General features: G+C 41.7%; 2 protein-coding genes across 4 annotated transcripts; one reads left to right on the top strand and one right to left on the bottom strand.

The window, feature by feature from the left end:
* LOC146666165 (inactive phospholipid phosphatase 7-like) lies at positions 1–7,508 on the bottom strand. Its single transcript, XM_085414012.1, has 3 exons — positions 7,369–7,508; positions 6,450–7,189; positions 1–1,541 (listed from the first exon to the last, which is right to left on the bottom strand). Exons 2-3 carry the CDS (start codon positions 6,922–6,924, stop codon positions 1,153–1,155), a joined length of 864 nt encoding a protein of 287 aa, XP_085270138.1. The 5' UTR covers positions 6,925–7,189; positions 7,369–7,508; the 3' UTR covers positions 1–1,152.
* fam78ab (family with sequence similarity 78 member Ab) lies at positions 1,540–19,768 on the top strand. 3 transcript variants are annotated; one of them, XM_085414014.1, is made up of 3 exons: positions 1,540–4,373; positions 9,569–9,872; positions 15,365–19,768. In XM_085414014.1, the coding sequence occupies exons 1-3, from the start codon at positions 4,097–4,099 to the stop codon at positions 15,888–15,890; spliced, it is 1,107 nt and encodes a 368-aa protein (XP_085270140.1). In that variant the 5' UTR covers positions 1,540–4,096; the 3' UTR covers positions 15,891–19,768. The 3 variants fall into 3 exon arrangements, 2 of the variants coding, with proteins under 2 accessions (XP_085270140.1, XP_085270139.1); XM_085414013.1 differs by lacking the exon at positions 1,540–4,373 and adding an exon at positions 7,882–8,765; XR_014912745.1 differs by lacking the exon at positions 1,540–4,373 and having other exon boundaries at positions 8,784–9,872; positions 15,365–18,835; positions 19,257–19,768.
* The last annotated feature ends 1,569 nt before the right edge of the window (positions 19,769–21,337 follow it).

Below are 21,337 nucleotides of genomic sequence, written 5' to 3'. Positions count from 1 at the left end.
TTTTCCTAACGGTTCATTTCATTTTATTGAGATAGAACAACATAGTAAAAACATCATATACAGATCCCTGTACAGCACATACTCGCGTACACTAAACTGTTTAATCATACTAAACCAATGAAATGATGGCAGAGTTCATTCAAAGCCATAAAAAAAGGCATAACATGTCCACAGCTGATATTTCAAACCAATGTTTGCTTCTGCTTCGTATGCATATGTTCCCACACACATGCACTTGTTTTTAGTGAGGCATAGAAATAGTTTCACTGCCATAAACAGTTTATGATCAGCTAATTTAGAGATTTTAATGAATCATTAATGAAAGTGCTGTGGAGAAATATTAGCTTTAAAAATGATTTAAACTCATTAAATCACAAATGGCACATTGATAGAAATTAAACTTGAAAGGGTAAGAAAAAAAATTCTGGGTGATAATTGTACATAAACAGATTAATTAAAAAAAAACTTCAAATATGATAAACATATGAGCAAAAGAAATAAGAAATGTAGACTATCCAAACTGCCTTACTTTCATATATACTTGAATGTTACATACAACAATATAACTCCAAATTTCAGTGTTCAGTTGTGGCTTCTGTGTTTAACTCTCCTAAAATAAAAGAGAGAAAAAATGAGATCCAATGGAGTTTGGTGTCCTTGATAGAAGTTAAATAATAAATGAATATGAATGAAAGTCTTTTGAAAAAATCCAAACCACTTTTCCTTCATGTACACTTTCAAGAAAACCTGTAGCCAGTCTGCAGATATTTTATTTTGCTTGTGGCTGTTAGTGTTTTGTTAAAACTATGAAGCAGTGTCATACTAGAACTTGTAAAGCGTTATGAAGGTCTTGCGAGCTTCCTGGTTTAGGAATTGCATGCAAGTCAGCATCTGGATCCGAATATTAGTGGGTTCCTGCTTGCAGCCTGCAACGAAAACCTGCTTTGCAACTTTAACCAACGCATAGGTGACAATTTAAAGGAAAACCCCAAAGACTTGAGCCTTCATCATGAACAGAAGAATGCAAGTCTTGTTGAAACAAAGCCGAGGTGCAATAAGGCTGTTCTGGCACCAAGTGTTTCCTTTAATTTGTCACCCGTCTGTGTGTTTGATATTGCAAGGTTAAACAAGCCATGTGTGCTAGTAAAAAGCTCAGAAAAAGGGGCTCCAGCTCAGCGTGCTTATGGAAATAAGAGTCTGACAGGTGTTTGATGAGAGCCACACCGTCTCCATTAGGCTAAAATGGAGCATGCCAAGCGCAAAGCCGCACACCATATCTGTTAGGTGGTGCTTGCCCAAGAGCACCCGGGACATGCCCACTAGGAAGGCCCACAGCACCAACAGGATGCGAAGCGGCACAGCCAGCACCAAGTGGGACAGCAAGAACTTGGAGACCATGGCAGCTCGGCTGGCGTGGGCAGCGGGGAAAGAGTACACGTCCATGGCGATGCAGTCCAGGAAGCTCGGTGTCATCTCCCAGGGTCCTCTCCGTTTCACCAATCTCTGGACTCCAGCCACGGTCATCACGTCAAGGATGAGGGCTATCATGAAATAAAGAAAGCAGACAGTTAGTATGAATATGCAGTGAAAGTCAAAGAAAATGGTTAAAGGAGTACCTGACTTGAATCATGGTACAAGTAAAAGATCATCGCTTGAAACCATATTCAGAGAAGTATAGAGGTGTTACTGGTGATATGTACATTGATTTTAAGGTAAATGTGATCATTTTGTGGAAAAACAACCACTGTGAGTGGTTTTACTTTGTCTCCCCTAACTGGACATCTCTAAGGTGTGAGATGATTAATGGGGATGGATGTAGCTTTTAAAAAAAATCAAATGGACATCAACTCAATAATCAGTTTTATAAAACTATTGGTCCATTTGTTAGTCTTCACATAAAACAGAACAACTGTAGTAAATGTGTAAGTAGATATTTCGGTGACTAGTACTAACCAGCGAGTAACATTTGCTTCACATGACCAGACATTCGGAGACGCCTTTTATAACTCCACAGCACTCCTCAAAAATATTTCTACTCTGACCATCAATAAAGCCATTTAAAGCCATCTTCACACTCACTAAACCAAGCCTACGCTAAGTAACTGTCAAGTGTGTGAGGTACTAGTTATACTGCTCTAATAAATAAACTCCGATTCTAGGAAGTGTAGCAGGCGTGAGCAGACAGTAGGTCAGGCTGCTACGCGCTGCTGAGAAACAGAAGGAGTAGTCAGTCTGTCGCGTATTCTATATATACTCTATATACTCTACATAGATGTAAAACACAGTAATGACCACAGCAAGCCATTTTTCTATGTTTGCTGTTGTTCACATTTACTTTTCAACAAGGGAGGTTACATGTATTTATATAAGGTTTTTTGTATTGGAGGGGGCGGCATGGAGGCACAATGTTTTTTGTGCCATTTTTGCCATTATTGGAAAGTACAATGCGAGAAAGACACGAAATACAAGAACAAAGGAGCAGGGGGGTGACATATAGTGAAAGTCGAGCTGGTAATCAAACTAAGAGCTTTGGGGAATCCACCTAAACAGCTAAAAGTGGAAAGATTGTTGAAATTTCCGTTGTGAAAACCAGCGATATCTCATATTTTCATCTCAAACAGACATACCCTGCGCTGCAACACTGAGATACTTCACAAATGCTTTGTCTATATGTGTTTAACATCAAAAAACACCATTCATTTATTGCTTCTCAAAAGACAAAAAGAAGGGAAGGAGGGCTACACAGGTAAGCCCCTTGAAACATAAAGCTTAATACTGAGCTATCTGTTCCATCAAGCATGATGAAAAATTAATTAGAGACAACAGCTGGGTGAGCATGACCTAATCCTGTCTGTTTGTTACTGTCACCCTGCACACAGGCCTCGGCACAGAGAGATGGTTATTCAGAGCACACCGGACTCTCTCTCATTCATCCTTGTAATAGCAGCGAAATGGATGCTGACAATAATGTTGCAATCTTACCTGCATGCTTAACAGAACCATATAGATGATAATATAACATGAAATAAACTTGAGTACTTTAAAAGTAGAAACAAAGCCGCACACACACACACAAACCACACCTGATAAAAATAGGAACATCCCCTCCACAGCTAAGACACGTCTCTGACATGTTTAATAGTCTTTGAGAAGGTCCCAGGTTGCGTGCGAGTAAAACAACTTAAAACCTAAAGGAGAAACATTTCTACGCTGCACAGCACCACGTGTTTGCAACAGTGGGCTGAATCAAACTAATCCCGACAGACCAGTCATGGCCGATTAGTTTCCCCGATAGATAAAAACAAAATATACTTTCAGCGAGTATTTAACATTAATTCCTCTTCCCTCTGTTGACCATGTTGGGATATTTTCTCCTGACAGACTTCAACAGACCAGAAATTATCCTGCAACCAACAAATATTGAGCAAGCACTTAGGGCAAAAAAAAAAGTCCCAAACACAATTCAACAGTGTCCCAAATCCAGAGATTTAATAGCTCCCACTCAGAGCTCAATGCAGCTACAGCTACACAAGATTTGTGTTTCTGTTTGGTCTTTAATCTGTGTTTGGGACTGTGTTTATGTGTGCATGCCTGCACATGAACAAGCATACACACAGGTCCCCCAGACTTTCAGAAAATTCTGATCTGATGTAGTGAGATCAAAATTTTGCTGCAGGATAATATTAAATGTGCTGTAGTAAAGCTTTATGTAGTTACTGATGGAAACAATAACCCAGTACTGAGTCAGTAACAGGACTTGTAAGAGCAACGTGTGAACCCATTCTTAGGAACCTGGGCCTTTGCATTGTTTGTACATACTGTTCCACTGTACCATGACAACCCTGATTGGAAACATTGATAAACTGCTCATGAACACAAATAAAAACTTCAAAAGAGGATATTTGAAGGGTCTCGAATTGAAAGAACTTAATGTGAAGGACTCACTGTTGTCCAGCTTCATAGATGTGACGCATGGTCAAACTAAAAAGTCTGCTTCACTCAATGCAGCCAGGACACTGTGCTGTGGGACACTGTCACCGGTCCTGAGCCCTCCTCCTGCTCGATATCTACCCATCAGTCGTCCCGGGCTGAAGTGATGGTCCATAGCTGCCTGAGGGATCAGAGTGGTGCTGTTTCTCCACCCAGCCTGAACCTCTCCAGCTGCTACACAGCAATGCCTGATGACAACTTACTCCATGTGGACGGCCAAGCGGGTGTGGACCCAGAAACAATGCCTGATAACACTGCAGCTTTTCCACCACTGGTGGCTGATGACACCAGAGCGGCCGGCAACCCCATCATGAAGCCAAATAAACGGACCTCATCCCAGCGTAGGATGCTACAGTTACAGCATTCTCCTTTCTGGGCACAAAGTAAGGACTATGCACTTCTCTTGCGTAAGAACAAACAGCCTTAATCTGTCATGCCAAAAACTGATTTTCCCCAATTTGGCAAAAAAAAAGAAAAAAAAAGTATTTAAATTGTTGTAAATGACTTGTTGGTATATAATCTGTCTAACATATAAAGTTATTTTGGGTCACAGAGCAAATTCCTGTCACAAGACAGAAGCTGCAATCAGCTTTTGGCAAAGTGACTTTTTTCTATCCTGCATTTATCCGGGTTAAAAGTTTCACTGGCGTTAGAAATGTCCCTTTCAAGAGTGAGCCGGCCAAGAGGGCAACAAATATAAGATAATAGTTCCATAAAGATTTTCTAATTAGCCAAAAAGGACTGGATAGATTATAATGTCATGTCAGAATCATAAAGACGCTTTCAAAACAGGCAGTTTTTTAATTTTATATATAACCTCTTTCTTAATCTTGTTCACTACAGCCTATTTGCCATTATAAACAACAATATTACACATGAAAAACACAGAAACAGAAATCACTTTTTGGCATGACAGCAGCTAGTCTGGTAATGATTAGTTGTGTTTTATTTAGCAGCTCCCCTTTCAGGCCTCACCAACTGAGTATGCCGGATTGCCCTCCTGTGTTCATAATGCCCATTATCCGTTTTAATAAACCAAGATCACAATTTAAAACAAAAAGACCCAGTTATAGTATTTCACCAACCTCATATTTCACTGATGCTGCTGTTTTTTTTACCAATCCCTGTAATTATAAAGGCACAGAAGCAAACTGTCTCATTTTCATCAAATTTCTACTTCCGGACTTAATCATCTAATTCCTTTGCCCTCTAAATCACAGCCCTCAAAGCCTCTAAGTCCAGCAGTTACTGCCCTTCTTAACTGCAGATCTTTAATCTTCTGCCCATTATCTGTGACCTTCTGTTCTGCTAACATGTGTGTATGTAGGAATGAATGAAAGCCTGTGGGCTTGACTCTGTGTTTGCATGTGTAACCATTTAGACTTTTTTAAGTGTTTTTATCCAAATTGTGAAGCACTTTGTAACTGTTTGTTTTAAAAAGTGCTATACATATAAAGTTGTTATTGTTATGTATGACTGCTGATTTTGCCTTTGGGGGCATGGGTCAATTTGTCCGGGCTTTCAGTACAACAAGAACTTCCTGTCTACTTCCTGTTCCAACGAATGCAGACAGATCAAAGAAAGGAAGTTTCCAGGTTGAGTTTCAGCAGATGAAGTCTCTCTTTTGCTCTTGCCACATACAGTTTAACGCTATATGCAATCAGAGGCACCTCAGACGTGGTTGGTCAGTTGATTAGTCTACTCGAACTACAAACAGAGTACAAATAGGAACCAGAAAACCTGCAGTGGAAAGAATCTTGCCCACAGATTTCAGATTCATATGTTTTAATGAAGACGGTTCAGAAGGTTCTGAGTAATCATCACTGAGTGATACAATTTGACAGAAACGTACTGCAAAAGACAACTTTTGCTTGAATGATTGACTGCTTTGACAGTATTAGACTGTGCTGTGTTACCAGTTTGATTCGAATATACTTGAAAGTTAAATCCAAACCGGAAAACTGAAGATTTACTAGATGAGAAAATGATAAAGGTTACATTGCCTGCATAGGAACCTCAATACGCAGTTGTGACTTCACTAAAAAAAAAAAACTGAGACTAGGTGATATTTTGTCTTTTTCTTTCTGAATTTGCAGGTTTTCCTCTCTGTTGCTTATTGATAACTGGGAAAAGGTATCAAATGTTGAGATTCTCATTGCTCTACTATAAAAGCAGCAGTTCAAGTAATATTAAGCAGACGTGAATCAGTCTATAAACACTTGTGAAATGTGCCTTCAGAAAATGTCACCCACACTTGTTTGTCAATAAACCCCTGCACTGGGAGGACGAATACACTGAAACTCATTTGGCAAGCTCATTTCTGGCACAGCTGGCTGGTTTCAAGTGTGAGAAGGACAGAAGCGGGAAAGACACTGTGTCACTGTGGGTGCCAGGTATGGCTGCGTGGTGCATTTTGGGTACTGAACGACAGAGGTTGGTGAGTGTGGTGTGGCATTTACCCAGCAGCAGGTTGACTAGGACCTCCTGTCCAGCCAGGGTATTACTCCGTGTGAGACACACGATAGTGCCAATGATCCACGTGATGCCATGCCCCGTGAGAGCCAACAGGGCAACCATGGAGCGGCAGCCTCCCCAGGAGGACGACGTGTAGGCGCACACCCCCATGCGCTTGGACAGGCAGATGTCAATGGCAAGCAGGGAGTTCATTGCTATTCCTTTGAAGGAAGGGTTCAGCTGCATGCAGTCTTCCTCTGGCATTTTGGTGGACTCTCTTCTGTCCCTGCTGCCTCTGTCGGTAGGTTCTTCACTCTGCTGACTTGTTTGGTGCTTGATTTGACCCAGTCGCCTTGAGCTGCCTCGGCTCTCAGCGGGGGCCCCGCCGCTACAGAGGGGCTGATGGTTGAGGGACATAAACTCAGGTCTGCCCAGGACGCTGTTTCTCTCCCGCGCCCTGGATCTCACACTGGAGGGCATACTGGGGGTGTTGGGGCCAAGTTTTCTTCTGTGGCTATAATAACCGATTGCCAATCTCCAGAAGATAATGCAAGTGGTGCAAGACAGTGAAATGTCCCAGGATAAACCCCCCTCCCCTCCCTACACCACTCCTCCCCCACCTCCTGTGGCCTTAATAGATATATTTAGACACGCTGGAATGCACGTTGTCTGTGGTGTTTATGCCATGCGGGGAGGAAGAGTGTATTGAATAGCATCTGCTCCGTCCAATCCAGAGAAACACGATCTAAAGCACGGAGATAAAAATTACAACATGAACATTTCGTTACGCGCCGATACACCACTAACAGGTGCCTCACTGCGCGTGCTTTTGGTGGAAATCAAGCTCAGTGCAAATTTAAAACAAAAGAAGAAAGAAAAACACTGTGTAAAGAGACTACGAAAGACACGGCGTTGTCATCTTACCGAGCGAAGAAGGGAGAGCACGGGAGCGCGCACATCTCTCTAAATCCTCTCCGATATACAGAGAGGACGTTCACGTATATAAAGCGATCCGCGCAAAATCAGAGGAAAGTTGACAATCACCAAACCGTCGACAAGAAAAGGGAAAAGACAAGGCAGCGCAGCGCAGGCAGTGTAGCGTTTGATTGTTCCTGGCGGATTTGACGTAGCTTACGCACGATTCCCGATTCAGCCTGGGCGCTGCGCTCCAGCGCCAACAGCGGAGTTCTCCAAGGTGCTTAAACAGACAGCGCCAGGACTCACAGAAACCCCGCATTCGGCTTTATTACACACAAAGACAGGGGGCAGGGCTTATGGAGGGCCACGGAAACAATTTCAAATGTTCAGAAATGGTTAAAAAAAAAAGAGAAAAGAAAAGAAAAAGCGATGAGCACACAACCTACATTTTTACAGAATTTATCGCACCGATCAGACCATTTGTTGTCTGCTACTGCCACACTACAGCAAAATACATAAATAAATCAAAATTTATCAATCATTTATAATTTATTTAAAGCTGACTGTGATCCACTGATTAGTCAGTGGAAAGACATTTCCAAAAACCCCACAAAGATGATTTCATTTGTCTGTGTCCAAATTTTCAATACCACCCAAAGAGAGCGGACACGCGTCTTAAGTTACCTGTGGGGGCTCTTTTAGGCTCTCAAAAATCACTTACTAATTATATGTTATCAGTTATAATTATAACCTTCTCAAAATGAGGGACCTTTAGCCTCCATTTCCCAGCATGCTTGCAACACTCGCAGAGCGGAAGTGTCGTCAGGAAGACTACTAAAAGCTGCTTCCCAGGCAGCTCAGATAGACCAATGCGTGTCGGGGTGAACCTGCCGAGGCAGAGATGGGACGAGCGCGGAGAAATGACAGCTTGTGCAGGAATTTAGGCTGAACTGCAGCCCATCTCTCGGAGCACTGCAGCTGTCCGCTCGGTCGAACTATGTAACAGTTGGAATTTCTTCCATCAGAGCTGCATTATACATATTTTGTATCTATATATTATTATTATTATTTTTATTCAGTTTGACACCTGATCCCGTGGAATGGTCGCAAAAGTTGACCCGGCGCCGTCCTTTTGGATGTTGCGGTGCTCAGTCTCAAACTCGACCAGACTGTCAGCGCTCGGAGAAATGCTACCTCTGTTAACGGGACGCTGAAATTGTTTGCAATTGGAAGGAAAAGGGAGAGAAGGGGACGAAGAAATAAATAACGGGATCGGTTGTGGAAGGAGATAACGGAATTACCTCTGTGACCGGAGAACTGTGCGAGCCGCCGTTTACGCTGAATTTCTCCAGGATTTCGCCCCAAACAATTCAGTGGAGACTTTCCAGTGAATTGTTTTATAGGTAGACTTTCTTTCTTCTTCTTCTTTTTTTTTTTTTTGCATGTTGCTTTGTCGGCTTTAAAAACGGGAAAGAAAAAAACAGACCTCAGTTCGTAATTGTACTGCCAGAACCTCTGTTTCGCAGATGTAGCGTTCAATGGTACTTTTCCTTATGAGAAACTGAAGCCAATATTTTAAGTTTGGTGGAACATTTTACGCTTTTGTTAAACGGACTTTCGGCTGCTCCGCGTTACACTAGAGGCATTTTAAACTGTGGGCGTCCACTCTTGAAAACCTCCAATATTTGTGATTAGGATTCTCGTCACCAGCTGGACGCAGTCACAGGGTTATATCTTTTGAGTGCACACGCAAAGGAGAATCTGATGCCAAGCTGTAACACAAGTAGTTTTTTTTTTTTTTTTTGCGTGTGTTAATTATTTAGCTCATACATGCCACGAACCTTTCCAAATGGACCCACTTTGCCCAAAGGCCAGAACTTTGTGTGGCAGTGTCTTGTAACTTTGGCAGCATGAAAACATCTGCGCTCGGTTAAGAACATTTCTGGTGCCAGAGCCTGTTTTGGTGAAGCTGCGTTCACGCACTGGGAAGCATGCGCTCTGTTGTGAAGATTTTCTAGGCCTGCCTTCTTTTGTAGTTTTGGATAAAAGAAAAAGAATGCATGGCTTTTCGTGAGAAACATTGCTTCATATAAATACTTTCTTTGTGCTGGTAAACCATTTTTTCTTCTCTCTGTTGGGGAAACATGATGTGGAACCAACTGTGGTGATCGTTTGCTTGTTTCCATGCGTCTTTCCTTTCCTCCAGACTGCTGGACGTTCTTGTGGACTGTGTTGCTATTTAATGCAATGGGCTGCATCCAGAGTATCAGATGTAAGCCCAAGAGTTTCCGAGACAGCATCGTCATCCTGGAGCTGAACGCTACTATCGACTCCAACCCCACCAGCATCGACGAGACATCCGGCGTGGTCTTGCGCTACCGGACGCCGCACTTTCGAGCGAACGCCCGAATACTGGTGCCACCAGTAGCAGCTAAGGAGACGTGGACCATCGGCTGGATCCAAGCCTGCAACCACATGGAGTTCTTTAACACGTATGGGGACAAAGGAATGTGAGTATCCTCGGGTCTTGTTGTTGCTTGGTCAGGTGTAAGGGATGACAGCGCGTTGAACGCATGTGGATGAGATTCAAATATGAAAAAAAGAAAAATCACCTTTGACATCATTCCAGCTGATGAATAAATATGTCATTTGAGTTAGTTTGCAAGTGGCATTTTTTGCTATTGACACTTTTGGTCAATATTGGCTCTTCTACTTTTAATTAAATGAATTTTATTCCAGTTAGCCAACTGTGAGCTTGGTTTCCAAAAACTATTCAGATTATTTTGCCATTCTAGATTTAATCCACGAAAAACCCCAAAGAAAGTATCTAATGCTCACAAATGTTAAGGAACTAAATGTGCTTTCTAATGTACGACCCCAACACAGGGAAACAATCACAGCTTCACTACTTGTCTTAGTTCTGAGCAAGTTCTGAGCAAAAGCTCAGAACTTGAAACTATTTAGCTCACAGATGTGACAAAGAGAAGTTAAAATTTAAGAGACTTAAAGCTGACACTGTTATAACAACTTTTTGGGAGTGCTTACATCTTGAAAATGTGAAGAGTCCAAGTAGGAAGACTTTAATTGGATCAAAAAATCTGCCAGGAACAGTTACTGAAAGGACGTCTAGGTAAAAGGTTTAACAAGTTTAACATAAGCAAATGAGCTTGAGTTCTTTAAGTACGGGCAAAGACGAGTAGCAGAAAGAGTTAGTGCCAGCCACCCAACAGAGCCAGAACCTTAATTCCTGTGTAATTTATGGTTTAAATTGTAAGAATATCTCAGTTTCTGGTTTATATTGCAAATAATGCTAAAATTACTTCTTAGAGGAAATATTTCACAGTAGTGAAACTAGCCTACGGTTGCATGTGGTTCTCCCAGTTCAGCAAGGGCACACGTGTGTGTCATGCAAGCGGAACGTCACATATTAGCATCAGTTTTAAAGAACTTAAAAGATAACTGTGAGTGTGTTTTAATAATCAATAGCTTGACTGTCCCCACAACACATGGGCTTTAAGCATATGCTTGCAGGCTGCAAACACCTTCAAGAGCTTACACGTGTTTGAGTGCGGGACACTGATGAGAAATAATAGTTGCTGTAACCTTTCTGATGCCCCCTCCTTGGAGTGGAGTTATTTTTTCATCAGTCGTTATTAATAAAGCAAACATGAACAAATGCTGCTTTTAACTGTGCTCATCTCACCCAGGGACTATAAAAAGGTCTCGCTCGCTCTTTAATTAATAAAGTTCTATCTAATCTAATCTAATCTAATTTCCTTTATTTCTCAGAACGAGTGTTTACATACGTAGGGTTTGTCTTGTATCATGTGATAGGCAAACGCAAGTTGATCCGTGTGCTTTATCTGTAGACACGGCAGCAGAGGATGTTTGGGTGCTGCACGACTAAGATTAGAGTCCCGTCCCGGACACCCCACACCCCAGTATGGGCCTGTATGACACAGAGAGAGGGACAGAGCCCAATTACTTTCTGAAACTCAGTGTCACTGGGTCTTATTGGCCCTTTTATCTGGCTAGATTTTACACGTTCCATCTTTTGTCAAGTTCTTTTTTTTTTTTAGATAATGGTATACAAATACATGCTGAGAAGAAAACCCACATTCAAAACCATGCATGCATTTAAAAATGCTGAACTTGAAAAAGACGTTTTTCGCAATACACCAGTAATGAGAATGAAACATAGATGAAATGCAAATACATGTATGATCATTTAAACTAGCACCTGTAACTATCTGGTTACGCAGCATATAAGTGGTGGTATTGTACCCCTGTGTTTGTCACCTCCCACCATAAAAAGACAAAAACATAGACACTATAAGCTCGCTGTCACCAACGCCACGTTCCCGAAACAGACAGAAAACAAAATAAATGACGCTGAAGACAAACTGATGGCATTATGCTTTTCTCAAATTTTCCATAGCTGTTGAGATAATATCATTTTGGTAAATTTTGTTTTTGACATTACTGGTAATGTCTGATATCATGACTATATATAATTCCACTTACCACATTTTTTAGTCTTCTCAGAAACCACATAAGGGTACACTCACAACCATTTCATTAGTTCTACTATGCTAGTACCAGCTTGGACGCATTTTGCCTTCAGGATTGGATTGGATTCAAATTCTACCCAAATGTTGCAAAGAAATCGAGGCTCATCAGTTCAGGCAATGTTTCTCCAATCTTCTATTGTCCAGTTTTGGTGAGCCTCAGTTAGAAGTTAACAGGAATGGCACCTGGTGTGGTCTTGGCTGCTGTAACCCATTGCTGTCCATGTTCAACCTGTTGTGCATTAAGAGATGCTCTTCTGCAAACCATGATTGTATCAAGTGGTTATTTCATTTACTATGGCCTTCCTATCAGCTCAAAGCAGTCTGGCTATTCTTCCAAACTCTGGAATCAAAGAGACAAGTTCGCTCACTGCTTTTCCTTTTTTTCTCAGACCATTATCAATAAATCCTCAGACCAGCCCATCTGGCACCAACAACCATGCCATGTTTAAAGTCTTCAACGTGACTTAAATCACTTTTCTTTCTCTTTCTGTTGCTCACTTTGAACTTTAGCAGATTGTGTTGACCATGTCTACGCACCTAAAAACACAGAGTTGGTTCTGTGTGGTTAACTGTTAGATATTTGCGTTAATGATCAGTTGAACTGGTGTACCTGATGAAGTGGCCAGTGAGTGTGTAGTAAATGCACTCTTGACTTGAATTACCCTACATGACTGTAACAGATATGGTATATGTATATATAGCACTGCGCTGTATATAGGGGTGTTAGAATGTGCGCACCCAGATGTACAGCAGTGTTTACAGAGGGAAAATCCTTGAATCTCGTGCATTCGAACATTGACTTTAAATCATTGTCCAGTGTTAGGAACGCTAAGCATTTCTTTCCTGCAAAGACAAACAATGAAAGAAAAGGCTATTCCTTATGTACATTTTTAAAGGCACACTTAGGTTGTAAGAGATGAGTCTGCTACCGCTGCTGAGACTCTCATACTAAGTAGCTCCTTTGATGCTAATAAAACTTCAGTGTACTGTAATTGGACAGAACAGCCGAGGATGGTAATGCTGCTGATTTCTCTGCTGGCTTTGGATGATGTGCTCGGGATTCTGTTTGCATCCATCACTTCTTCTCCCCCGTGCACCCATGGGCTTTTAACGAGGTGCAGTTTATCGAGTTTGAACAGTTTGTGTGTATTCAGAAAAAAAACATAACAGACATGCACAAAGAAAACAAAAAAAAAATCAAATTTATTATAGCTACGTCTTGAAAGAAATCGTATCCCTGTTGAATATAGAACATAACAGTCATGGGAGGAACATTTATTTTCACAGAAAACGGTGAAGCTCGATGATGCAATTATCTTGTTGATTGCTCTGACACCCTGTTGTCTTTACTTTTGTTCCTAGTCTTCAGTCTCCGTGGGGGAGGGGGGGAAAAGAAGCATTTCCTGGGCGTCTTTATCATTTCTTTCTTTCTTTTTAAAAAATCAAACAGACTGCTTTCCAAACTATTTGCCCGCAACATGCAAACGAGTGTGAGAGCAAAGGTGCAAAAACAGGAAATAAGCAATTCCACTGCTTGCTTTTTGTTCGCAGTTGTGATGGGACCTTTTCAGTGCATGGACAAATCCTCAAAAAAGCTTATTTAAAATCCTTTCTTTCGGCATAAAGCTTCAACTTTTCATATATAATTCAGTTTTAAATAGATTCTTATTTAGAACACATTTTGGTAGGCAGCTTTCAGTTTTGACATGCAGCGTACGAGGCCTAAGACCGGAAGAATTCTAGGTGAGAGGGAATCACAACTATCTTTATGACAGCAGCGGTTACAGGTTTTTTTAAGACTTGCCACATGAGCTAAACTACCTCTTCTGTAACATCACACAATTCATTCATTAGAGGTGAATAAACCAGATGTCATTTACTGCATACTCAAAGTGGGGGTTTTTGCAAAGAATTTGTCATACAGTTAAACTCAGTATCTTGGTCAAGTTGCTCAATTTTCCACTGATCCATTTCTTTAAAAGTTTTTTTTATTGCCCTTCTATCACCACGCATTCAGTATTTCTGTAATACTTTTAGCCATTTACACCTTTTTAGCCATTTTCTCAGACATGGATTAGGCCTAAGGCTAGACTGAACGTTTAAATCCAGCGAGCTTCTCCTTTGAAACGAAGTTTTTAGTCTAACACTCATCTCAATCTATGTCTGGGAAACAGAGTCTGTCTTTATTCACGCTAACTCTGAGAGTTACATGTTAAAACTTTTCTGCTTTCCAAATATAGATGATAATTTAGATATTTGTATCTATGGTCTTGCACACTTAACATTATACAGAAACTGACATGCTCACAAGTCACGGTGTAAAAAATGGCCTAGCAGCTCTTTAAAAAAGAATGAAGAAAAAAAAGAGTGGGTGAATCATTTTAGCGTGTCTGCGGTTGTGTCACAAACACGACCTATGGGAGGCCATTTGCTTGTGACAAAGCAGGCAGTGAAGGCGCAAACAGGAAGTAAGCCCTATCTCTGCAGTGCTTTCCCCAGGCGTGATCAAAGTTCCTCAGCGTGTAGATGAGCCCGCAGCTCTAGGTTAATCCTCCTCCGATACATGTGCTCTTTTTACACTCAATGAAACACAAGCTTGAGGTTTACCGTAAATCATACAGTCATAAATGATGAATTGGAAGAATTTTCAACAGAAGGTGTCAAATAATTTGAATTGAGGAAATGTGTGAGTTCATGACAAAATGGAGAGTTGCTACAAAATGTTTGGGAGGCATCGTATTAGAGGATGAAGGGATCCTTCAGAACAGAAATGCACATTTGCACACAGACACACACGGGCCTGCTATTACCATGCCTGACATGCTAATCTCACCAACCCCCCTGGGTGAATTCATAAATCACAATGTGAGGCCAGGCGTAGCAGGCTAGTAAGTCATGCGGGCTGGTGATCGCACTGTTATCTCTGTTCTGCTGAGCCTCGGTTTCTTTGAACGAAAGGTAATCTTTTTCCTGCTGCGGGCGGAAAGTCGATAGGTGGACAGAGCAGAGGTGCAGGGTCGCTTAAGTCGTTCGGTGTCGCCCGCTGTGCATGTCAAAATATTTCATCACTGTATTGGGTTCCAGCTCAGCAGGACGTTACTGCTGGAAGCATCCAACTGTGAGACTTTGATCCAATTTACTGTTCCTGTCCTGGTAGATAGACCGAAAAATCTATCAACTGAGGAGGCCACACTTGTGGTTCCATTTATTATGTATTTACTGTTCTTCATCATTTTTATCAGTGTTTTAAAGGGGTCAAATGACCTAAGATAAAAGGTCAGATTACTGTGCTGCGTCTTTCATACCCTGTTAAGCATTATTATATAACATTTTACATGTGCTTACATCCAGTTTTCCCTTCAAAAACAAATGATTTTAAATAAAGGATCAGTGTCTGTGAATCCTCATCTGTGCTTCCTTTCAACTTCCAGGTCAAGTTGGGAACTCCCTGATCTACGTGACAGCAAGATCCAGGCCATCAGCGACTCAGACGGCGTCAACTACCCGTGGTACGGAAACACTACTGAAACCTGCACCGTCATAGGCCCCACCAAGAAGGACAGCAAATTCGTAGTCAGTATGAATGACAATTTTTACCCCAGCGTGACTTGGGGAGTGCCCGTCAGCGACAGCAATGTGCCTCAGCTCAGCAGCATCTTCCGCGACCAGAGCTTCACGACTTGGCTCGTGGCCATCAATCAGGCCACCTCAGAGACGCTGGTCCTGCAGACGATCCGCTGGAGGATGCGGCTTGACATAAAAGTGGACCCGGAGAAGCCGCTGGGTCAAAGGGCCGTTCTGAAAGAGCCCGTGGCCCAGGTACAGCCACAGATTCTGGGAAAGAATGAGCCCATCCCCCCCAACGCCATGGTCAAGCCCAATGCCAACGACGCCCAGGTGCTGATGTGGCGGCCAAAGACTGGTGACCCTGTGGTGGTCATCCCACCTAAATACTGACCTGTTTTCCCTCTGACTTTCACTGACTGGCCTTGGATACCTTAACAGTATCATCTTCTTTAGTTTCTTTCTTTTACTCCTGCTCCTCACCAGCTCTCACTGCTTTAACTCTTCTTTTTTTCTGTCTCTATATTCTCTCATGTTTGAAAATGAAACCAGCTCTCAGAAAACAAAACAAAAGACCAGCTGTTGCTTTGAGCTACGGGCTTGAACACTTTCTAAAGGCACTTTTGAAACCGGAGAAAATGCAACTATTCTACCTTCAGACTTGGTCGGGTCTCACTGTGCTAAACTGCAAAAACGAAAGAGAGCATTTGTTTTATTTTTTTACAGTACTGTATAATTGTTTGAGCCAACCGACGTAGGGTTTGGGAGTCCAGGGCAGATTGAAGTTTTTCTATGACCGTGCGTGTGCAGGTGGATATGCACAAAGGTCATGAACAAGCATCAGTTGTGTTTTGTTTTGTTTTTTTAATTTATGGACTGGAAGAGAAGCGTATTTAATTGTATTTGATGTTATTGCTGTGTTCTCTACATGACACATTGCATTGGGTGACATACTAGATTTTAGTACTTTTTAAAGAAAAAAACAAACATGCAAGACATTCAATCCATGCTGCCTTACATTACATTGCTTTCCACTGCGAACTTCTTAGCCTTAAACAAAGTGCAATGCAGTATGTGGTAAACTCATGCCCGTTCCTTCCAGACTGTTGGCGCTGGCACGTGTGGGTTTAGGACAGGAACCACAGCACTGAGGAAAAACTCGGGTTTCAGATCTTGGCTTCTGGGTTTCATTTACCTGCTGAATCTATTGTCTTAACAAACGCAACTGGCATTATGCACAGACACAGTTACACAACTGAGCTAACTAGCTGAGCTGTGTTTCAAGTGCTTTATGCAAGAGAGGAGATGCTCTGTGCAGATGGACATACAGAGAGGCGAGTCTCATCAGCAGCCCTCAGCACACACACATAAACACAAAAACATGCAATAACAACTTGAGCATAAAAAAAACTCCACAGCTGACCTCATTTCACTTATTTTACTCAAACCTTTACTGTTTTAGCAAAGTAGCAGAAAACAAGTTCTCTTTTCTCGATATTACGCCATCTCAGGGCCCCTTGTTACTTCCTTCCCTTCTCGAATCTTTTTTTTCCACCCATCCTGTCTCGCCTCCTCCTTATCACATTGCTCACATTGAGCAATCAATATCTGTTATAAATAAGAAGGGAAATATTTTTTAATAAGTGGTCAATGAAAACAGCAGTCTGTCTTTTATTTTTTGCTCCTGCAATCTTTTTGTCATCGCATTTTTATTGCTGCTGCCATTAATTTGCCTTCCATCTAATTTAATCCAATCATTTGTCTTCTATGTTAACAGATTTTTCTGTTTGTTCCCCCCCCGTCCCTCACCCTCAATCACTTTTAATCTTTATCTACCACCAGTGCTCCTCCTCCCACTCGCTCACTTATTCACTTCCTCTCTGCCTCTTTTATTTATTTTTTTCATCTGCTGTCGAGGCTGCAAAAGCAGAGCAGGAGGCATGCGAGTTCGATGCTCAGTTGGCATATAGATGACCCACTTCTCCTTAGCTCTCTCCTCGCTGCAGAAATGTGGGGCCCGTGTTTTTTTTATTTCACTGGTGGTGCACGACCCCCCCCCACACACACACACACACACACACACACACACACACACACACACACACACACACACATAAGGAAGTGGCTCTGGTCAGCTAAAGATCGACGGTCGATGAAACGATGCGTATTTAAGTGCTAATCTTTGAGAAGGGCTTTGGTGGTGAACTGAAACTGCTTGCAAAAGCGTGAAGAAACAGGCTAAATTTGGCAATAAGGGAGGAGGGGGACAGGGGTCATTTACTTATCAATGGTATCCCAAATATACTATGGGTTGTGTAGACAGTTTTTCACTTCCAGTTGTTCGAAGCATCTTGCAATTTCCTTCCGCCCCTCCCCAGTCTGTGTGTGTTCAGCGCCAACTAAAGAAATCATCTGCATTCAAGTCTGATCTGCTCGTGCATTTCACAAAGGTCACTGGGCTGCTGTTTCAGAGTCCAAGCATCATACGCTGTATACCACCAGACTTGGTCCGGTCCTTCAGTGGCCCTACATCAGCCACTTTCACTGAGAAAGCAGGCACACACAAACGTAAATAATCACGATCTGTTCCACATAGGAGTGGAGTTTAATTAAGGTGACGGGTAACATCTGCGTTTACCTCGAGCAAAGAGCAGGCGGCTGGGTGGAGGGGTGGGGAGCGGGGGACGCTGAATGTGAAGGTGACAACAAACCGGATCCAACTTAGATCTTTGCAGCAGCTTAAAAATAACGCTGGCATTTTCAGAGAACTTGGATGTCAAGTTGCTTCAGCTTGTGGCTTGTAGTGAAGGTGATGCCGCTCATGCTGCGAACCCACCGACCTCTCTCGGGCAATAAGCGGCCCGTCTGCTCCGCGGAAAGCCGCGCGATGACCGGTGTACGATGATCGTACTCAAGTTGGACCACGTGTAATGTAATTAAGTGCTGACACACAGTCACTGACTTTCAGTGTGTGCGTGTGCTTTAATTCCCGCTGGGAGGATTTAGGCAAGATGAGGAGTTTCACTCGTGCTTATGCTGTTGTTGAGTCATGACCCTCCCTCTGTCTTTCTCTCTCTAGTCACCCATCTCACTCACACACATAAGCAGAGGGCAGGGAAGGTTGTGTCCTTGTCATAAAATGAGCTTGCCCTCACAAACACACAAAATCACCCCGAGGCGAAGGGACCAGCCTGGCTTGGTATCTGTTTGTCACAGCAGTGTCACATTGGCAGTGAGAACTCATTTATCAGCCCGGCACGTGGACCGTCTGAACACATGCACAAGCCATATTCAGCAGCATGCCTGTTTACTAGAAAACAGGAAATGCTTCGCAGCATGTAAACATTGTATTGTAATTGTATTGTATTAAGATCCGAGAGAATTAAAGTACTGGGCTCACCAAGTGGGTGCCTGCCAGCTATCAACAGCATTTATGTAATACTGAAGGCAAAGGGCACCAATTGTCTTCTGTGTGTGTCTCAATCTTTTGAGCTTTGTGTAGATGAAAATGTGTGTTTTGTGTTTGTGCGGAAACTTCAAAAATGCTGTATGTGCTTCCTTGACTAAGCCACAGAAAAACAAAACCACAATGTTGTACTTTTGCTGTACAAATAGTGAAAAAACAAAGGTGCCAAAATTGGACAAAGCCAAAACTATGCATTGTTTTTAGAGACATGTGAACTCAAAAAGCTCTTGGCACTTAGTGACAGACCTGTTTCTTTGGTTGTTTTTTTATTGAATGCACGTTTGTATTTCCAGAGAAACATTATGAATATAGCCATGCTAGTAGGGCTGTGCCAAGTGAGTGTTTCCTCTCCTAAACCCACACCCTTTACAGTTCCTGTGAGGACTGCTAGCTTTGTTTCATTTCCTTATTTAGTTATCTAGTGAACTAAATTCAAATTGAGTTCACACTCAGGACCACCTGCCTTCATTTTCCGGCTTTTACTTTTGGCCATACCCCACGAAAGTTAGTATTCCACAGGTGCTGCTCCATTGTGCTGTTCTCCTCGTGTCAGCGATTATAAGTCGTCATTTTAAATGTAGCCCAAAAGATAATAGGAGCAACTAAGTGTGTCCCTCCTTTCTTTTTGGTTTGTTTTCTGGAAATACAGCACTGAAACAGTTCAGGCCGAATGTGTTTTTTGGGAATTTTTTTCTGTTCCGCTTTGATTTTTACACCAATACTTGAAAATGGGTCAGTTCTGGTAAAATATTTAAAACTGTGAAAATGCACACCACTGGGGAAACAAACCCTCAGAAAATAAAAATATATATATATAATATAAAGAGGTCTTTTTCATGCCTAATAAAATGTAGAAATATTATGCACAGTCTGGCTTTTTTTTTTTATTTACACGTGCTATTCGTTACCTGCAGATGTTGAAAACTTATTTGCAAATTATAATCTTTATATACATTTTAATTCAGTGAGGAATCCTATATAGTCACGGTAAAAAGAAAGGACACCTTAAAGTTTGATATATAAGGAATTAATAAAGGATTATCTGGTCCTTACCAGGTCTTACGATAAGGTAAATACAACCTGAGATGAACAACACACATCACACAATGTCACTTTATACAAATTTCTTAAACATTTCAATCAGGTTGAGATCTGGACTTTTTTAAGCCACCCTGTTATAGTTTTGCAGTTCGGGATTCTTGTTCTGCTGTAATTTTGCCAAGCTTTAGCTGCCAGACAGACGGCCTCACATTTGACTCTAGAATACTTTGGTTTACGGAGTTTATGGTCAACTCAGTGACTGTAAGGTGCCCAAATCATCACCGCTCCACTACCGTGCTTTATAGCGCTGATTTTTTGCGCTGATATGCTGGGTTTGTTTTCGTGTCAAATGTGGTGCTGTGGATTAAGACCAGACATTTCCACGTTGGCCTCACTTGTTCAGAGAACAATGTTCCAGAAGTCTTGTAGCTTATTTGATGCAACTTTGCAAACATAAGCTGTAAGATGGGTTTGTTTTGGAGGAACGAATCATTTCCTGGCAACCCTTCCAAACAAAAAAAATAAAAAAAAATGTATTCAGTCATTTTCTAATTGTGCTGTCATGAACTTCGGCATTTAAGATGCTAACTGAGGCCTGCATCTCTTGGGAAATTTGGTGTCTTGAATATTTTCCACTTGTGAATAATCTTCCTCACTATAGAATGATGAACGTCGAACTGTTTGGAAATGGTCTTATAACCCTTCCAAGATTGATGGGCACCAACAACTATTTCTTCAAGATCATTGCTGATGTTTTTCCTCCTTGGTATTGTGTTAACACACTCCTGAATACTCCAAAGTCCCCAAAATTCTGCTTTTATAGAGATGCATACACTGGTTCAGTTAATCAAGTGCATTTGATTTGCAGCACCTGGCCCCTACTATGAAAGTAATGCAATGCTTCTGCAGGATTTATTTATTTTTTGTTAAATAAGTAATGACATAAGTTTTGTAGTTCATCTCAGGTTGCATTTCCATAATCATAAGACCTGCTAGTATTATTCGTATTCAGTCCTCACATGTAAAAACCTTCACTTCAAAGAGGGTGTAGTTTCTTGTACTTTTTACCATGAAAGAAAAAAGAAGCTGATTATTTCCACTGATAAATGTATTGATTTTATTAGTAGACCACTGAGCTGATGGTTCCTTGCTGCCCAGCATACATTCATCCATGTGTGTCACTTCGGGGTGTTTTTCTCTATGATGGATGGTGTTTTCTTTCAATGTGTACAAATCAAAAGGACCAAGCATGCTCTGAATCAGAACTAAGAACGGCAGAATTTAAGAGCTGAACTGAAAAAAATCTTGAAAGCCTGCATGCATACGCACAAAT

This window comes from Rhamphochromis longiceps, linkage group LG7 (genome assembly GCF_057381845.1).
Source record: "Rhamphochromis longiceps isolate RC_006_pf linkage group LG7, R_longiceps_female_GT1.1, whole genome shotgun sequence".
Lineage (NCBI taxonomy): Eukaryota > Metazoa > Chordata > Actinopteri > Cichliformes > Cichlidae > Rhamphochromis > Rhamphochromis longiceps.
Note: the sequence above shows the minus strand (reverse complement) of the source record. Positions and strands in the feature narration are given on the sequence as shown.